Source organism: Crinia signifera, chromosome 19 (genome assembly GCF_055691185.1).
Source record: "Crinia signifera chromosome 19, ASM5569118v1, whole genome shotgun sequence".
Taxonomy (NCBI): domain Eukaryota; kingdom Metazoa; phylum Chordata; class Amphibia; order Anura; family Myobatrachidae; genus Crinia; species Crinia signifera.
The window spans coordinates 19571772-19585926 of NC_139226.1; the positions used below are offsets into that span (position 1 = coordinate 19571772).

At 45.6% G+C, this 14155-nt stretch overlaps 1 protein-coding gene across 1 annotated transcript; it reads left to right on the forward strand.

Moving 5' to 3' along the window:
• Positions 1-1893: 1893 nt before the first annotated feature.
• LIM2 (lens intrinsic membrane protein 2) lies at positions 1894-13847 on the forward strand. Its single transcript, XM_083161641.1, has 5 exons — positions 1894-1950; positions 6866-7071; positions 8337-8486; positions 9421-9555; positions 13388-13847. The coding sequence occupies exons 2-5, from the start codon at positions 6897-6899 to the stop codon at positions 13447-13449; spliced, it is 522 nt and encodes a 173-aa protein (XP_083017767.1). The 5' UTR covers positions 1894-1950; positions 6866-6896; the 3' UTR covers positions 13450-13847.
• Positions 13848-14155: the final 308 nt, after the last annotated feature.

Genomic DNA, 14155 nt, shown 5'->3' on the forward strand with positions numbered 1-14155 from the left:
TTATCATATGACAGTGCCTCATAGGATCATCACCACATACAGTAGGATGGTGCCTCAGTATCATTATATGACAGTGCCTCATAGGATCATCACCACATAGGAGGGTGCCTCAGTATCATATGACAGTGCCTCATAGGATAATTACCACATAGGAGGGTGCCTCAGTATCATTATCATATGACAGTGCCTCATAGGATCATTACCCCATAGGATGGTGCCTCAGTATCATTATCATATGACAGTGCCTCATAGGATCATTACCACATAGGAGGGTGCCTCAGTATCATATGACAGTGCCTCATAGGATCATTACCATATAGGATGGTGCCTCAGTATCATTATCATATGACAGTTCCTCATAGGATAGTGCCTCATGGTTTTATTACCACATAGGATGGTGCCTCAGTATCATGTTCATATGACAGTGCATCATAGGATAGTGCCTCATGGTATCATTACCACATATGATCATTATCATATATGACAGTGCCTCATAGGATCATTACCACATAGAATGGTGCCTCAGTATCATTATCATATGACAGTGCCTCATAGGACCATTACCACATAAGATGGTGCCTCATAGGACCATTACCACATAGGGTAGTGCCTCATAGGATGATTATCATATATGATGGTGCCTCATAGTATTATTACCACATAAGATAGTGCCATATAGGATCATTGCCACATAAGATAGTGCCGTATAGAATCATTACCACATAGAATGGTGCCTCATAGGATCATTACTACATGGGATAGTGCCGTATAGGATCATTACTACATGGGATAGTGCCGTATAGGATCATTACTACATGGGATAGTGCCGTATAGGATCATTACTACATGGGATAGTGCCGTATAGGATCATTACCACATAGAATTGTGCCTCATAGGATGATTATTATATATGATGGTGCTTCATAGTATTATTACCACATAAGATAGTGCCGTATAGGATCATTATTATGTGTGTGATGTAGAATATAGATAACATTAAATAGATGGTTATAAAATGGGAAATATATATACACTATACATGAGATAGGTATTTAGAATATATTAATATTATATATAGGTAGATTTAATATGTTTATATTAGATAGAACTGTATTTGCATTATATAACTACAGTACATAGATATCTATATATGTCCACCCTGATCGCTTGGTCCTAACAGTAATATCCGCGTTCCATAGGGAATACACTGTGCGTATGCATACGTATATCTGCTGAGGTAATGCATGCAACACATCGTGGCAGAGGTAAGGACGCACCTGTGTGTGTGTGTGAGTGCAGTATATATATATATATATATGGTGCTAGGACAATCTGCTCCCAGCAATAATACACAGTGTACATATGGTGCCCGGTAATGTATATTACACAGGGTGATAAGCACAGAGCGAGCCCCCTGCCATACGCTGGGAGTTATCTGGGATAAGCCGCGGCTGTTTTATAGCACAATCTCACATGTTGCCCTATTGCCCTCCTGCCTTGTGTGATCCATGAAGTTCAATCCCAGAGACCTCCAGGCTGGTCATGTGCCGGCCCTAACACAAAAGTGTCTGCTGGCCGTGGAGGGGTTAACATCGGCTGTCATTGTTCTGAGAGGCCGGGTTCTCTGGAAAAAACTGTCGCCCTCATCACATCCATTCACCGGACCAGAGTGCCAGCTAAGCACATACCTTTATCAGGGTGCCCAACCAGCCCACCACTTGTAGAGCAGGGAAGGGGGGAGAGCTATTGACCCCTTTCTATCAGCTAGGGAGGGAGGTATCCCGGGTTAAAAGGATTTTACCTGCGTCAACAGAAACCATCCAGAGTGACTAGGAGCGTCATGGGGCATTTTTTGGACAGCAGCCTAGTCTGATTCTTTTCCTTGTTGCTCAGCGTCGGAGCGAGACCTCTCTTCTGTCTGCTCACCTCGTCTCAGGACACCTCACACAGGTAAGGGGCTTTTGCTGCAGATGGTGCGGTGGTCCGACGCTGCCGGACACCTGACTTCCATTGTGCCGCAGAAAGCTGGGGGTTTGCAGCGTACGGCAATCACACCAGACGTGATCCTCAGCTGCGAAACTCTTATCCATTTGCAAAAATTCATTGCACCCTTTGTAACCCATATTTGGATGTGTTTTTTTTTTTGTAGAGGTTCCGTTTGGCTGCAAAAAGTGAACACAAACTGATAACTTGGGTGTAATTTTACTAAAGCTTTGAAAAATGGAAAGGGGGTGTTGCTAATGGCAACCAATGAGATTCTATAGTTTCTATACTGCGTCCTAGAAGATGGAAGATATGACCAGATTAGTTGCTACGGTCAATATTGCCTCTTTTTCATTTTTTAGAATATTTAGCAATTTTAAACCCTATTTAAGGACCTTATTCTGGTTCACTCTCAGGCAAATTCCTTCTGAAATGGACAAAACCATGTGCACTGCAGGGGGGCAGATGTAACATGGCACAGAGAATTAGATTTGGGTGAGTTATTTTGTTTCTGTGCAGGGAAAATACGGACTGCTTTATTTTTACACTGCATTATAGATCTCAATGACGTAAAACCCCACCCAAATCTAACTGCACAAGTAACATCTACCCCACCTGCAGTGCACATGGTTTTGTCCATTTGAGAAGGAATTTGCCTCTGAGCGGCTCAGACGCTGAGGGGTTGATGGGATGTTGCTATGGACCACCAATCAGATTCTATTATCTTCTAGAAGGTGTTAAATAAATAAGAAGTAGAATCTGATTGGTTGCTCTGCGCAACATCCCGTATTCAACAGAATGCCCATCTTCGTAAATAAACATCTGAGAGTACCATCGTTTTTTTTAAATTGTGCAGATGCAGCGAGACCCCACTTGCGGTGCGATTAGAGACTCGGGGCTGTGGCTTGAGCTGCACAGGAGTCAGTTTTAGGGCGAGATTTACTAAAGCGAAAATGCCGTAAAACCCCCGTTTTACGGCATTTTCCTATGTATCAATCTCCGTCCGCCCCGTTTTCGCAAGGCTGGGTATCGCCACCCCCTGGGTGGCGATACCCTATAGAAGCCTATGGGCTTCTTTCGCCGTACGACGTCTGCGCGCCCCCCCTCCCGTCCTCCAAAATCTCCTCCTCCCCCTGGTGTGACAGCCGGGAGGACATCCGGCTTCAGGGGGGAGGAGGAGACGCAGGGGGACGCTGCCAGCCGCTGGGAGGTGACGGAGACCCCCGCAGCCCACATCACAGGTATCGCGGGGGTCTCCGTCACCGCAACCCGATGCTGGACGCATATGTTAGTACATATGCGGCAGCATCGCGGCGGCTGCAGTGCGAAGGGCAGCGATGTATGTTAATACATCCCGCCCTTAAACACGTAGAAAGTCGCAAGTGAATCTCGGTGGAACCGACCGCGGGGTAGCGCCGCAGCTGAAGCATCGCAGCACTTCATATACAGATACAGAGTTACAAGTGTTGCAAAACTTCAGCGTAATTTAGGAAAGTAGTTTTGTCGCTGCCAGTTTTATGCCTGTAAATAATGGTGTGTACACACGGTCAGATGTGCCTTAAGATCCTATCCACGATCTGATCAGATAGGATCGTGGATAGGATCTTAAGGCACATCCGATTTGCATCCTATCTTGACTATATAGTGCAGATCTGCACTATATAGACAAGGCAGCCAAGACTTTCTGGCTTCCGATACGTGAACGCGCATCGGGATCGCAAGGGTTAAAACCCTTGCGATCTGCATCCGATGTTGATCCGATGCCGATCCGATGTTGACTATATCGTCAACATCGGAAAGGAAATCGGACCGTGTGTACACAGCATTTAAGACGCACATCTTGAGCAGGAAAGACGCTTGGCGCTGAAGAGTCGCCCAGAACCTGGAGCACGAGAGGGGCTGTTTCCCGGGACAGTGTACGTGCCCTATAACGGCATTGTCTTATGTTACCTGCTGAGCACCCGCAGGGTTTATTTGCGCACGTATTATCCATCTTAGAATATAATAAAAGCAGACTCAATATTTACAGGTATGGGCCATTACGTCGACACCATAAAGATTGACATACACATACTCAGGTGTTGAAAGGGCTTAGACCGACACCTGAACTAGGCTGACAAGGCTAAGGTCATCAGTGTCAGAAAGATCAACACAAGCATTAGGTTGACAGTCAAAAGGTCGACATGCATTTTTAATGGGTTTTTTTTTAGCCTACTTGTGTTGTCCGGCTGTATTTCATTCCCTACCATCCACTACATCGTGGGGTGAGAATTAGTGTGCCGAGGGCAGCAGGTACACACTATTTTATTAGACGGTGTCCATGGCGACTATGTCGACATTGAGGGGGGGGGGGTAAAAAACTCATGTCAACTTTTTGGTCGACAGGGTTAGAAGGCCGACACAAGCATTAGGTCAACAATGGGAAGGTCGACATGGGTTTATTTTTTTGGACAAATGTCGACGTAAGTCAACGTGGGCATCGTATCGGTGTAGCTCTTGCGCTCGCCATGCTTTGGGCATGGTGCCTCTATGCACTTGGCACACTTATCTTCTCCCTCCATGCCCTAGTGCAGTGGTTCTCAACCTCAGTCCCCAGGACCCCACACAGTTCAGGTTTTCCAGGTCTCCACATAGAATTACTAGTGAAATAATTAGCTCCACCTGTGGATCTTTTATAATGTGTCAGTGAGTAATGAATGCACCTGTGCACCTGCCGGGTGACCTGGAATACGTGCACTGTGTGGGGTCCTGAGGACTGAGGTTGAGAACCACTGCCGTAGTTGATACCTGGTTTTGGAAAAAAGTGAAAAGCTCATGTCGACTGCAAAGAAATGGCGAGAATACAAATGCACAAAGGTTATATTACAGTGTGAACAGAAGATCAGGATGACGTTGGGTGACTCAGTAAGGTCATTAAAGAATATTGCATGTGCATTGTGCTGTAGGGAACATGTTCTCAAACTCGGTCCTCAGGACCCCACACAGTGCATGTTTTGCAGGTCTACTCACAGAATCACAAGTGAAATAGTTAGCTCCGACTGTGATAACATAGTAGTAACATAGTAATTAAAACTGAAAAAAGACGTTAGTCCATCGAGTTCACCCTATTTAACTTGTAACTACTGACTACAGTAAGTCATATCTATAGGATTCCCTTAGTGGCCAAAAATGCATCCAGTTTTGATTTAAATTAATTAACAGTAGTTGCTGTAACCACCCCACCGGCAATGGGTTCCAGAATGTTACTGCTCTAATGGTGAAGAATCCTCTGCTTAATTCAGTACAGAATTTATTTTCCTTGAGCCTCAGTACATGCCCGCGTGTCCTAAGTATAGGCCTGTCATATCCCAGTTCCATATGATTCCCAATCCTGTATTTGAACATACTAATCACATCACCTCTCAGCCTCCATTTCTCCAGTGATAACATATTCAGCCTGGTTAACCATTCTTTGTATTCTAGTGATTCGAGACCTGTTACTAGCTTAGGCGCCCTTATCTGTACCTGTTCCAATTCATTTATGTCCTTTTTAAGGTGTGACCAGAACTGAACACTGTATCCCAAGTGTGGTCTCACCAAAGCCTTGTAAAGAGGCACTATCACATTGGCATCCCTTGAATCCATTCCCCTTTTAATGCATGCCAGTGTCTGGTTTGTTTTTGCTGCTGCACTTGAGTAGTGTGCACTATTACCCAAATTTTCATCTATGATGACCCCCAAGTCCTTCTCTACAGCAGAATTCCCTATAATAACTCTATTTACCCTATAAGTAGCTTGTTCATTTTTGTTCCCATAATGAATTACTTTACATTTTTTAATGTTAAATTGCATTTTCCACCTTTCGCCCACCTTCCCAGTTTATGTAAGTCACTTTGTAGTGTTTCCACATACTCTCCTGAGTTAATTTCCTTACTCAATTTTGTGTCACCCACAAATATTGCAATTTTACTCACTATGGGGCAGATGAATTAAGCCTTAACAAGAGATAAATGCCAGGGTGTTAAAGAGAGATAAACGTCCAGCCAATCACCTGCTAATTGCCATGTTACAGGCTGTGTTTGAAAAAAGTCAGTAAGGAGCTGATTTGCTGGATGTTTATCTCTCCTTATTACACTTGCCTTTATCTCTTGTTAAGGCTTAATACATCTGCCCCTATTATGGGCCTTATTCTAGTTCAATCTTTCTGACAAAATCCTTCTTAGATGGACAAAACCATGTGCACTGCAGGGGGGCAGATGTAAAATGTGCAGAGAGAATTAGATTTGGGTGAGTTATTTTGTTTCTGTGCAGGGTAAATACTGGCTGCTTTATTTTTACACTGCAATATAGATCTTACTTTGAAATAAAACCCCACCCAAATCTAATTCTCTCTGCACATGTTACATCTGCCCCACCTGCGGTGCACATGGTTTTGTCCATCTAAGATGGATTTTGTCAGAAAGAGTGAACTAGAATAACCCACATGTCACTTCCAATATCATTAATGAATATATTAAACAAGGTGGGTCCCAATATTGAACCTTGCGGGACTCCACTTTGGACTTTACCCCAGTTAGAATGTATGCCATTTACTCTCTGTCCCCGATTGTGCAACCAGTTTTTAATCCAATTACAAATTTTATATCCTAACCCTAAATTACCTAGTTTCATTAATAACCTTTTATGAGGCACCGTATCACGGTAATGTGTCAGTGAGTAATGAATACACCTGTGCACCTGCCGAGTGACCTGGAAAACGAGAACTGTGTGGGGTCCTGAAGACCGAGAACCACTGCTGTAGGGTAATATGATGTACCATAACCGTGTAATTAGTATGTACTATGGCAGGATGATGAGTTACACCCTTTATGCATGTATCTGATGTGTTCTGCTTCTTTCCCAGACATCTCCTCCACCTCCGCCTCACTATCAGGATGTACAGTTTTATGGGTGGAGGACTCTTTTGCGCCTGCGTGGGCAACATACTGCTGGTGGTCTCCACGGCGACCGACTACTGGATGCAGTACCGGCTGTCCGGAGCCTTCGCGCACCAAGGCCTCTGGAGGTATTGCGTGACCGGGAAGTGCTACATGCAGACTGAGAGCATCGGTATGTAGTCCCGTCAAAACGATTGGGCCATAAGAATTGCTATATTTTTAAAAAAACATTAAACATGGAAAAATAACCCACCACATTATGCTACATTATATGGCATAGCGTAGTGAGTTACCCTTGATGCGGGTTTCTCTGCCCAGTTCATCAAATAAAATCACTCAAATTCTCATATAACATTATTTTTAGGATCCCTCCCTCTGTCACCCCTTTTACTCTTCTCTGTTTCTCCCTCATGGAACTACAGGAGTCGATTGCACAGATATAAAAACCTTACTGGGAGATTTTGCTGAGTGAAGCTATATCTCTCTGATCGCTTAGCACACAGTGCTGCACAGTGATGTGTCAGTGATCTGTGCTGAGTGACCTGTCATGGACAGTGTTCTCCGGTGAGAACACTGGCCCTGATTGGCGATCTAACTAGATTTATCTGGCATGCTGGATCTTAAGGCGCGTACACACAAAACAATTTGGCAAAGATCCAATCTCGTTAACAATTTCCTCAGAACTCCTGGACAAACGATTTGGTGTCAAATAGTGAATGATACATATAATACAAATGATCACACATGAATGATCGATCTTTAACGATGGTGGCCGGGTGTGGGAGCCAGTCAATCAGCTTTTACCAAATCATTCATCGTGTATACACATGAAACTATTTAAAACCATTAAAAAATTGGTCAGTGATCTTTCTGCATGCATAAAAGTGCCGCCACACCAAATGCCCCCCCACCCTCACGCCACCTGCACCACCCGAATCCCCTCGCTAGTATGCAATGGGATGTGTACGGGAACACATGCCGTCGCATTTGGCCGAAGCGGAGAGAAATCATTCGGAAATATAAGTCAATCTGAACTGACTGTTATTTCTGCCGCTGGTCACCAAATACAGGGCGCCGACATCATGTGACGTCAGCCGCACACCCCGGGCACGCAACACCTGCATTCCCACATTTCCCAAATTGTGCTCTGCGATCAGTTCTGAATTAGGCCCATTTGCAGGGAGAGCTTGGGGGCATCTCAGCCGATCAGTGAGTGCTGGGTACGGCCCCTAGATTGATGGAAAGGGGCGTGTGACAAGGCCATGTGCCCCTCCCACAAACCTTAGGTGGTAGAGGTTGGAAATCTCATGTTACTGACTTGTTCGTGTATCTCGCACATGGCAGAAAATGTATTTATAGGGACTTGTTGCTTTCTGCTGGGAATTGTTCTCCTGCTGTAATCTGCACCCATCCTGCTAACGCTCTGCCCTCTTGCAGCCTATTGGAACGCCACGCGGGCCTTTATGATCCTCTCTACCCTGTCCTGCTTCGCTGGGATCATCGCTGGGATCCTGTCCTTCGCTCACTTCTCCACTTTCCAGAAATTTAACAGATCCTTTGCAGCAGGAATCATGTTCTTCATCGCCAGTAAGTACTAGACATATGTACACTGGGCCTTATTCAGATCTGAGCTCAGTACAAATTTGTTTGGCAAATGGGCAAAACCATGTGCACTGCAGGTGGGGCAGATGTAACATGTATAGAGAGAGTTAGATTTTTGTGAGTTATTGTGTTTCTGTGCAGAGTAAATACTGGCTGCATTATTTTTACATTGCAATTTAGATTTCAGTTTCAACACACCCCACCCAAATTTACAAGCTGGTTCTCTCCTGTGCCTAACCCTAATGACAACCTAATGACAAGCTAACATGCCAGCATTTATAGTGTCGACAGCAGAAGCCCAACATTGATGATGTCAGTATGGTTAAAGAGACAACATCATTTATGTCAAAACCTACAAAATGTCAACATAGACAGAATGCCGACATTGTCATCATTTTGACATTTCCAACAGTATTAAGGTTAGCTTTAGGATTGACATTAAGGTTGTCGTTAGGGTTAGGCACAGGAGAGCACCAGCTTGTAAACTTTGTAACATGGTAAATGTTGACATCATGAACATGTCGGCGTTCACTGTTGACCATGCCGACATATTCATTGTTAATATTGTGACCGTCTAACTAATATACCAAACCTCCTTAGAAGACGTGTGAACCTGAAGTCACTTTTTGGCTTTACGCTGCACTATCCCCAAGGGAAGGTGGAGCATAATAACTCTGCCCACTGCATGCAGAATCCCCTAGGACACATTACGTATCAATGTTTATCTGTATGATATAACCACTTCTGTCCTCTTATAATATCCAGTGATGACATCACAAACACAGGAGATAGGTGTTAGCTGTTGGATATCATTCTAATCTCTTGCCGATAATGACCATGTGATAAATACGCCATTATACCCATCTATTACACTGATTTATCTGCTGTCTCTAATCATCTCTCTCCCGCTCACCCCCAGCATTGTTTGTGTTGCTGGCCATGGCAATCTACACTGGTGTAACTGTGAATTTCATGGGCAAGCGTTTTGGTGACTGGCGTTTCTCCTGGTCCTATATCCTGGGCTGGGTGGCCCTGCTGATGACTTTCTTTGCAGGTAATTACTATAGGATTTTCTCCCAAGATCTCATGAGCCACCCCCAGGGCTTAAAGTGGTCCTGGAGAGGTGGTGGAACTCCATTCCCCTAACACCGCGCCACCCCCTCCTCAGGCAGAGCCTAGACCAGTGCCAGGGAATTTGTGCCCTTCCTCGCATAAAGGCATAATGGTCCTACAAGGACAATAGTGATAGCAATTAAAATTACAACACACAGTAGCACAATTATACACATAACACCGCATGTATTGCCCCTGATTCATATTATACCACACAGTAGTGTCCCTTATGCACATAATATCCACAGTTTTGCTGCTTATACACATCTGTCTCTGTCGCTCCAACAGCTCACTGTCCATGTCCCTCAGCATCTTCATGCCCTGTGTCCCTCCAGTAGCTTCCCCTCCTCTCTGAGTCCCTCCAGCCCCCTCTCACCCTGTCTTCAACAAGCACAGAGCCTGCTCCTCTTAGTGGCTCTTCTTCACTTCAACGGTGGTGATGGCATGACATCACATACGCCGTGCCAGAAGAAGAAGCCGCTGGGACAGGCTTTTCTGTAATTACTGCTCAGGGCCAGTGCCAGATTAAGGTCTACATGGGCCTGGAGCTGAAAATTATCAAGGGCCTATTATGCGCAATAATAGGTGTTGTGGCCAGCACCTTATAATGTGGGAGACGTGACCAGTGTTCTGGTTGGGTGGTTTGCTCATGGCTGTGTCTCTATTTGTGTAAATACTTTCAACTAATTATATATGCCTGGAAAAAGGCAGGGGGCTGGCATAAGAAAAATGCAGGGAGATATATTGGCGGGTGCCCTCCGAAGGTGCACCCGCACAACGCCGATGTCCTAAGATACTTGAGGCGGCATTCCAGTCATAAAAAAAATGCTGAAAGCTGAAACTTGGTAGACAACATTTTAGCACCTTTTATGTTGTCACCTAAGTTTACCACACCATATACCCCTTATACAAATCATGCAACACAATAGTAACCCCCTTATACTGTTCTTACACATTATGCCACATGGAATGAGCCAAAATTCACACCGACTGAGCCAAAATTCACACTATGGCACACGGATTGAGTCAAAATTCACATTATGCCACACAGATTAAGACAAAATTCACATTTTGCCACATGGATTTAGCCAAAATACACACTATACCAAACTGATTGAGCAATAATGCACAATATGCTTCATAAACAGGGGCATTGCGCGCCAAAGGCGCGCATTAAACGTTTACACCATAATGCCCATTACATGTTAAGCCACACACCATTATGTCCATTATGTATTATGCCAAACACCATAATGTCTATTAAAAATTATGCTACATAAGTGCTGCTTACCTACATGCTCATTGCCAGGGGTTCCATGCTTATTGCCAGGGGTACCATGCTCATTGCCATGTGGAATTACATTCTCTTTGCCAAGGGGGAATACATGCTCACGGTAACTGGGGTACAGCTGCCGCTGGGCAGAAGTGACAGCCATTGACAGCTGGGCAGAGAGCAGGGGGCTGCCCGGCTGTATTCAGAGCACTGCTGGTGCCGGCTATTTGAAATAATACCCCTTTCACACCAGAAAATACAGGGATGCCGGGCTGGTCCCTTTTACACCAACCTAGTCCCTGCATTTTCTGGTGTGAGGGGGAGAGAAAACCACCCTAGCCCTTTAAACAACCAGCTATATCTTCGGAACCACTGACCCATTTACATGTGGGCTTCGAATGATTTTGGTCCCCTGAAACTGGGCCGTTTGGTTCCAGATAAATCTGATATAATTGAATATTAACAGCCATGAAATTACATTTCAGAAATGAAAAAAATCGGTTTACCCACAATATCTCTAGAAAAAATGAACCCATATGGACCAGCCTGGTACAAAATTGGCCTATTTTGAGAGTGGGCCTGGAGCTGTAGCTCCATCAGGCCCATTGTTAATCCGGCCCTGCTCAGGGCTGTGGTGGAACTCAGTTCCACCCTGTTCCTGCTCAGTTTAACCCTTGGCCGCCCTCATCACAGATCTGCCCAGAACAATGTAGGCGAATAGTTGCGCTTAGCAGAATTTTCCAAAAAGGAAAGAAACGCCGTTTTACAGAAATACGGTCATTAGGTCGACACAATAAAGATCGACATACATGAGGTCGACCACTGAAAGTCGACAGAGCTAAGTCGACACCTGAAATAGGTCAACATGGCTAAGGATTGACGGGGTTAAACGGTCTACATAAGCACTAGGTTGACAATGGTAGGGTCTACAGTCAAAATGTCTACATGAGTTTTCCCATTTTTTTACGCTGACTTGTGCCAGCAGGTGGTATTTCATACCCTACCATCCACTATGGCCTATTGGTAACAGAAAATAGTGCCCGAAGCATGGCGAGCGCAACGGTACACAAAAAAATTGAAAAACTCATGTAGACCTTTTTGACTGTCAAGTTTCCCTTTGTTGACTTATGCTTCCGACCTAAGCCGTCGACCTTCAGTGGTCGACCTAATGCATGTCAACCCTGTGACCCATACCTGTTTTACAAATGACCCTGAATGTATATACTGCGGCACTGACGATCCGTAATTACACAGTGTTCTAGTAACATGTGTTCTCCCCCAACTTCCCTTCTGGAAGGTGAAAAAAAGAGCAGAAAAAAAAGAGGAAATTGTTGAAAATTCACAAAAGAGGAGATGCGGGCAACAGTGGCGTAACTTCCTAATGTGTGCCCCCTGCCGCAAATTTTTTGGCACCCCCCACCCGCATTATGCCCCCCCTCGCATTATGTCCGCCCCGTACCTGTCTTGCCGCATCTGTGGTCACGGTCCCATCTCTCTCGGCGCCGGCTCCTGCTGCTATAATGTAAAGTGACACTTAGAAAATGGCTGTCCCCATACTGCAGACAGTTTTTAAGGATGCTAGAGGAGGCCGCCGCCTCCTCAAGCATCCTCAAAAACTGTCTGCAGTGTGGGGGCAGCCATTTTCTAAGTGTCCCTTTTCATTATAGCAGCAGGAGCTGGCACCGGGAGAGACGGGACCGTGACGGCAGGCCAGGTACCGGCAGACAGCAGCGGGTAACTATAGCCCCGCAGACCCCCCGGAGCCCTCACTTTCTCTGCGTCTCCCCACCACCGCTGGGGCTGCGGAGCTATAGTTACGCCACTGCTTGGCAACAATTCACGAAAGGGAAGATGCGGGCGGTGCATGGCGACAATTCACAAAAGGGGAGATGCGGGAGGTGCATGGCGACAATTCACAAAAGAGGAGATGCGGGAGGTGCTTGGCGACAAATCACAAAAGAGGAGATGCAGGCGGTGCTTGGCGACAATTCACAAAAGAGGAGATGCGGGCGGTGCTTGGCGACAAATCACAAAAGAGGCCGAACAGGGGGCAGGAGCTGACGTCATGTGATGTCAGCCTCCGCCCATCGTTCTTCTGGACCCACCCACCGTTTTTGTGGGCACGCCCAGGAAATGCTGCGCGACCCCATTCTCCAGCCCCCTGCACACTCCCTGTTCACACTGCTGTTTCCGATCGCCTCTGCGACTGCGAAAGTCACTTAAGGTGTTCGCACTGCGGCCCTGCACATGCGTATATTCGCCTACATGCACGGTCCCTGGCGCGAATACGCCGGGAAACGGGTCAATGTGAATCACGCCCTGGCGCGCAGGGCGGGACTGTTTGTTGCGACTGACACCAGTGTCCCAAGATCTATAATTTTCCCAGATCTTCTGTTAAGAGTCCAGAACGAATGGTTTCCCAAATAATCTATCTCTGCTAATTGCTCTGTGTTAATTCCTCTACCACGATCGCTGATCACATCTTGTCTTTCCCTCACAGGAATATTTTACATGTGCGCATATCGGATGCATGAGTGTCGGAGAGTGTCCGGGCCGCGCTAGGAGTGCGGAATGAAGGAAACCGTAGGGAATAATACGCCGAAAGAAAATATCTCCGAATATTTAAGTCTTCCTATCCCGGCCCCCATCGTGTGGAATGCAGTGGGGTGGTTACAGCCAATCAGGCTGGCCACGGAGTCATTTGTATACTGTAGCAACCATATGACATATTCACAACATCCCCTGTATCATTGGGTTTAGGGTAACACACTCTTTACACTGAGAATAACGTGTCCTACAAACACCCCGTACCTGCTATGAAGTCCGGACAGGATCACTGCACCAGTCTGAACCATTGTCGCAATCTCCCCCAACATTTCCTCTCCAACTCCGTTATTTACTAAAGTGCATCTTGTGTATATTTGTGCTCACCCACGTTTGTGCAGATTGCACCAATGTTATTAAAGAGCCCATTTGTGAGAGGCTGCTGGGTATTTATTTGGCGAGCTTTGTACGTTACACACTGGTCGCATCTTTACGGTGATCGCTGATTTTCCTCAAAAGGGCAAATGGAACAAAGAACCGATTACCCAGATAAAAGCATTTCCATCAGTCGGAGAAAGTACATTTTATCCAGTAATAGACGGCTTTATATGTTGTGTGTACTTGCAGCTAACATCAGCTATCCCTTGGGTACGGCACAGAACTGCTCTGCTTTGTACATTGGGTATAACAGTAGTAATAAGACCGTTCTGTGGGCTTGATTCAG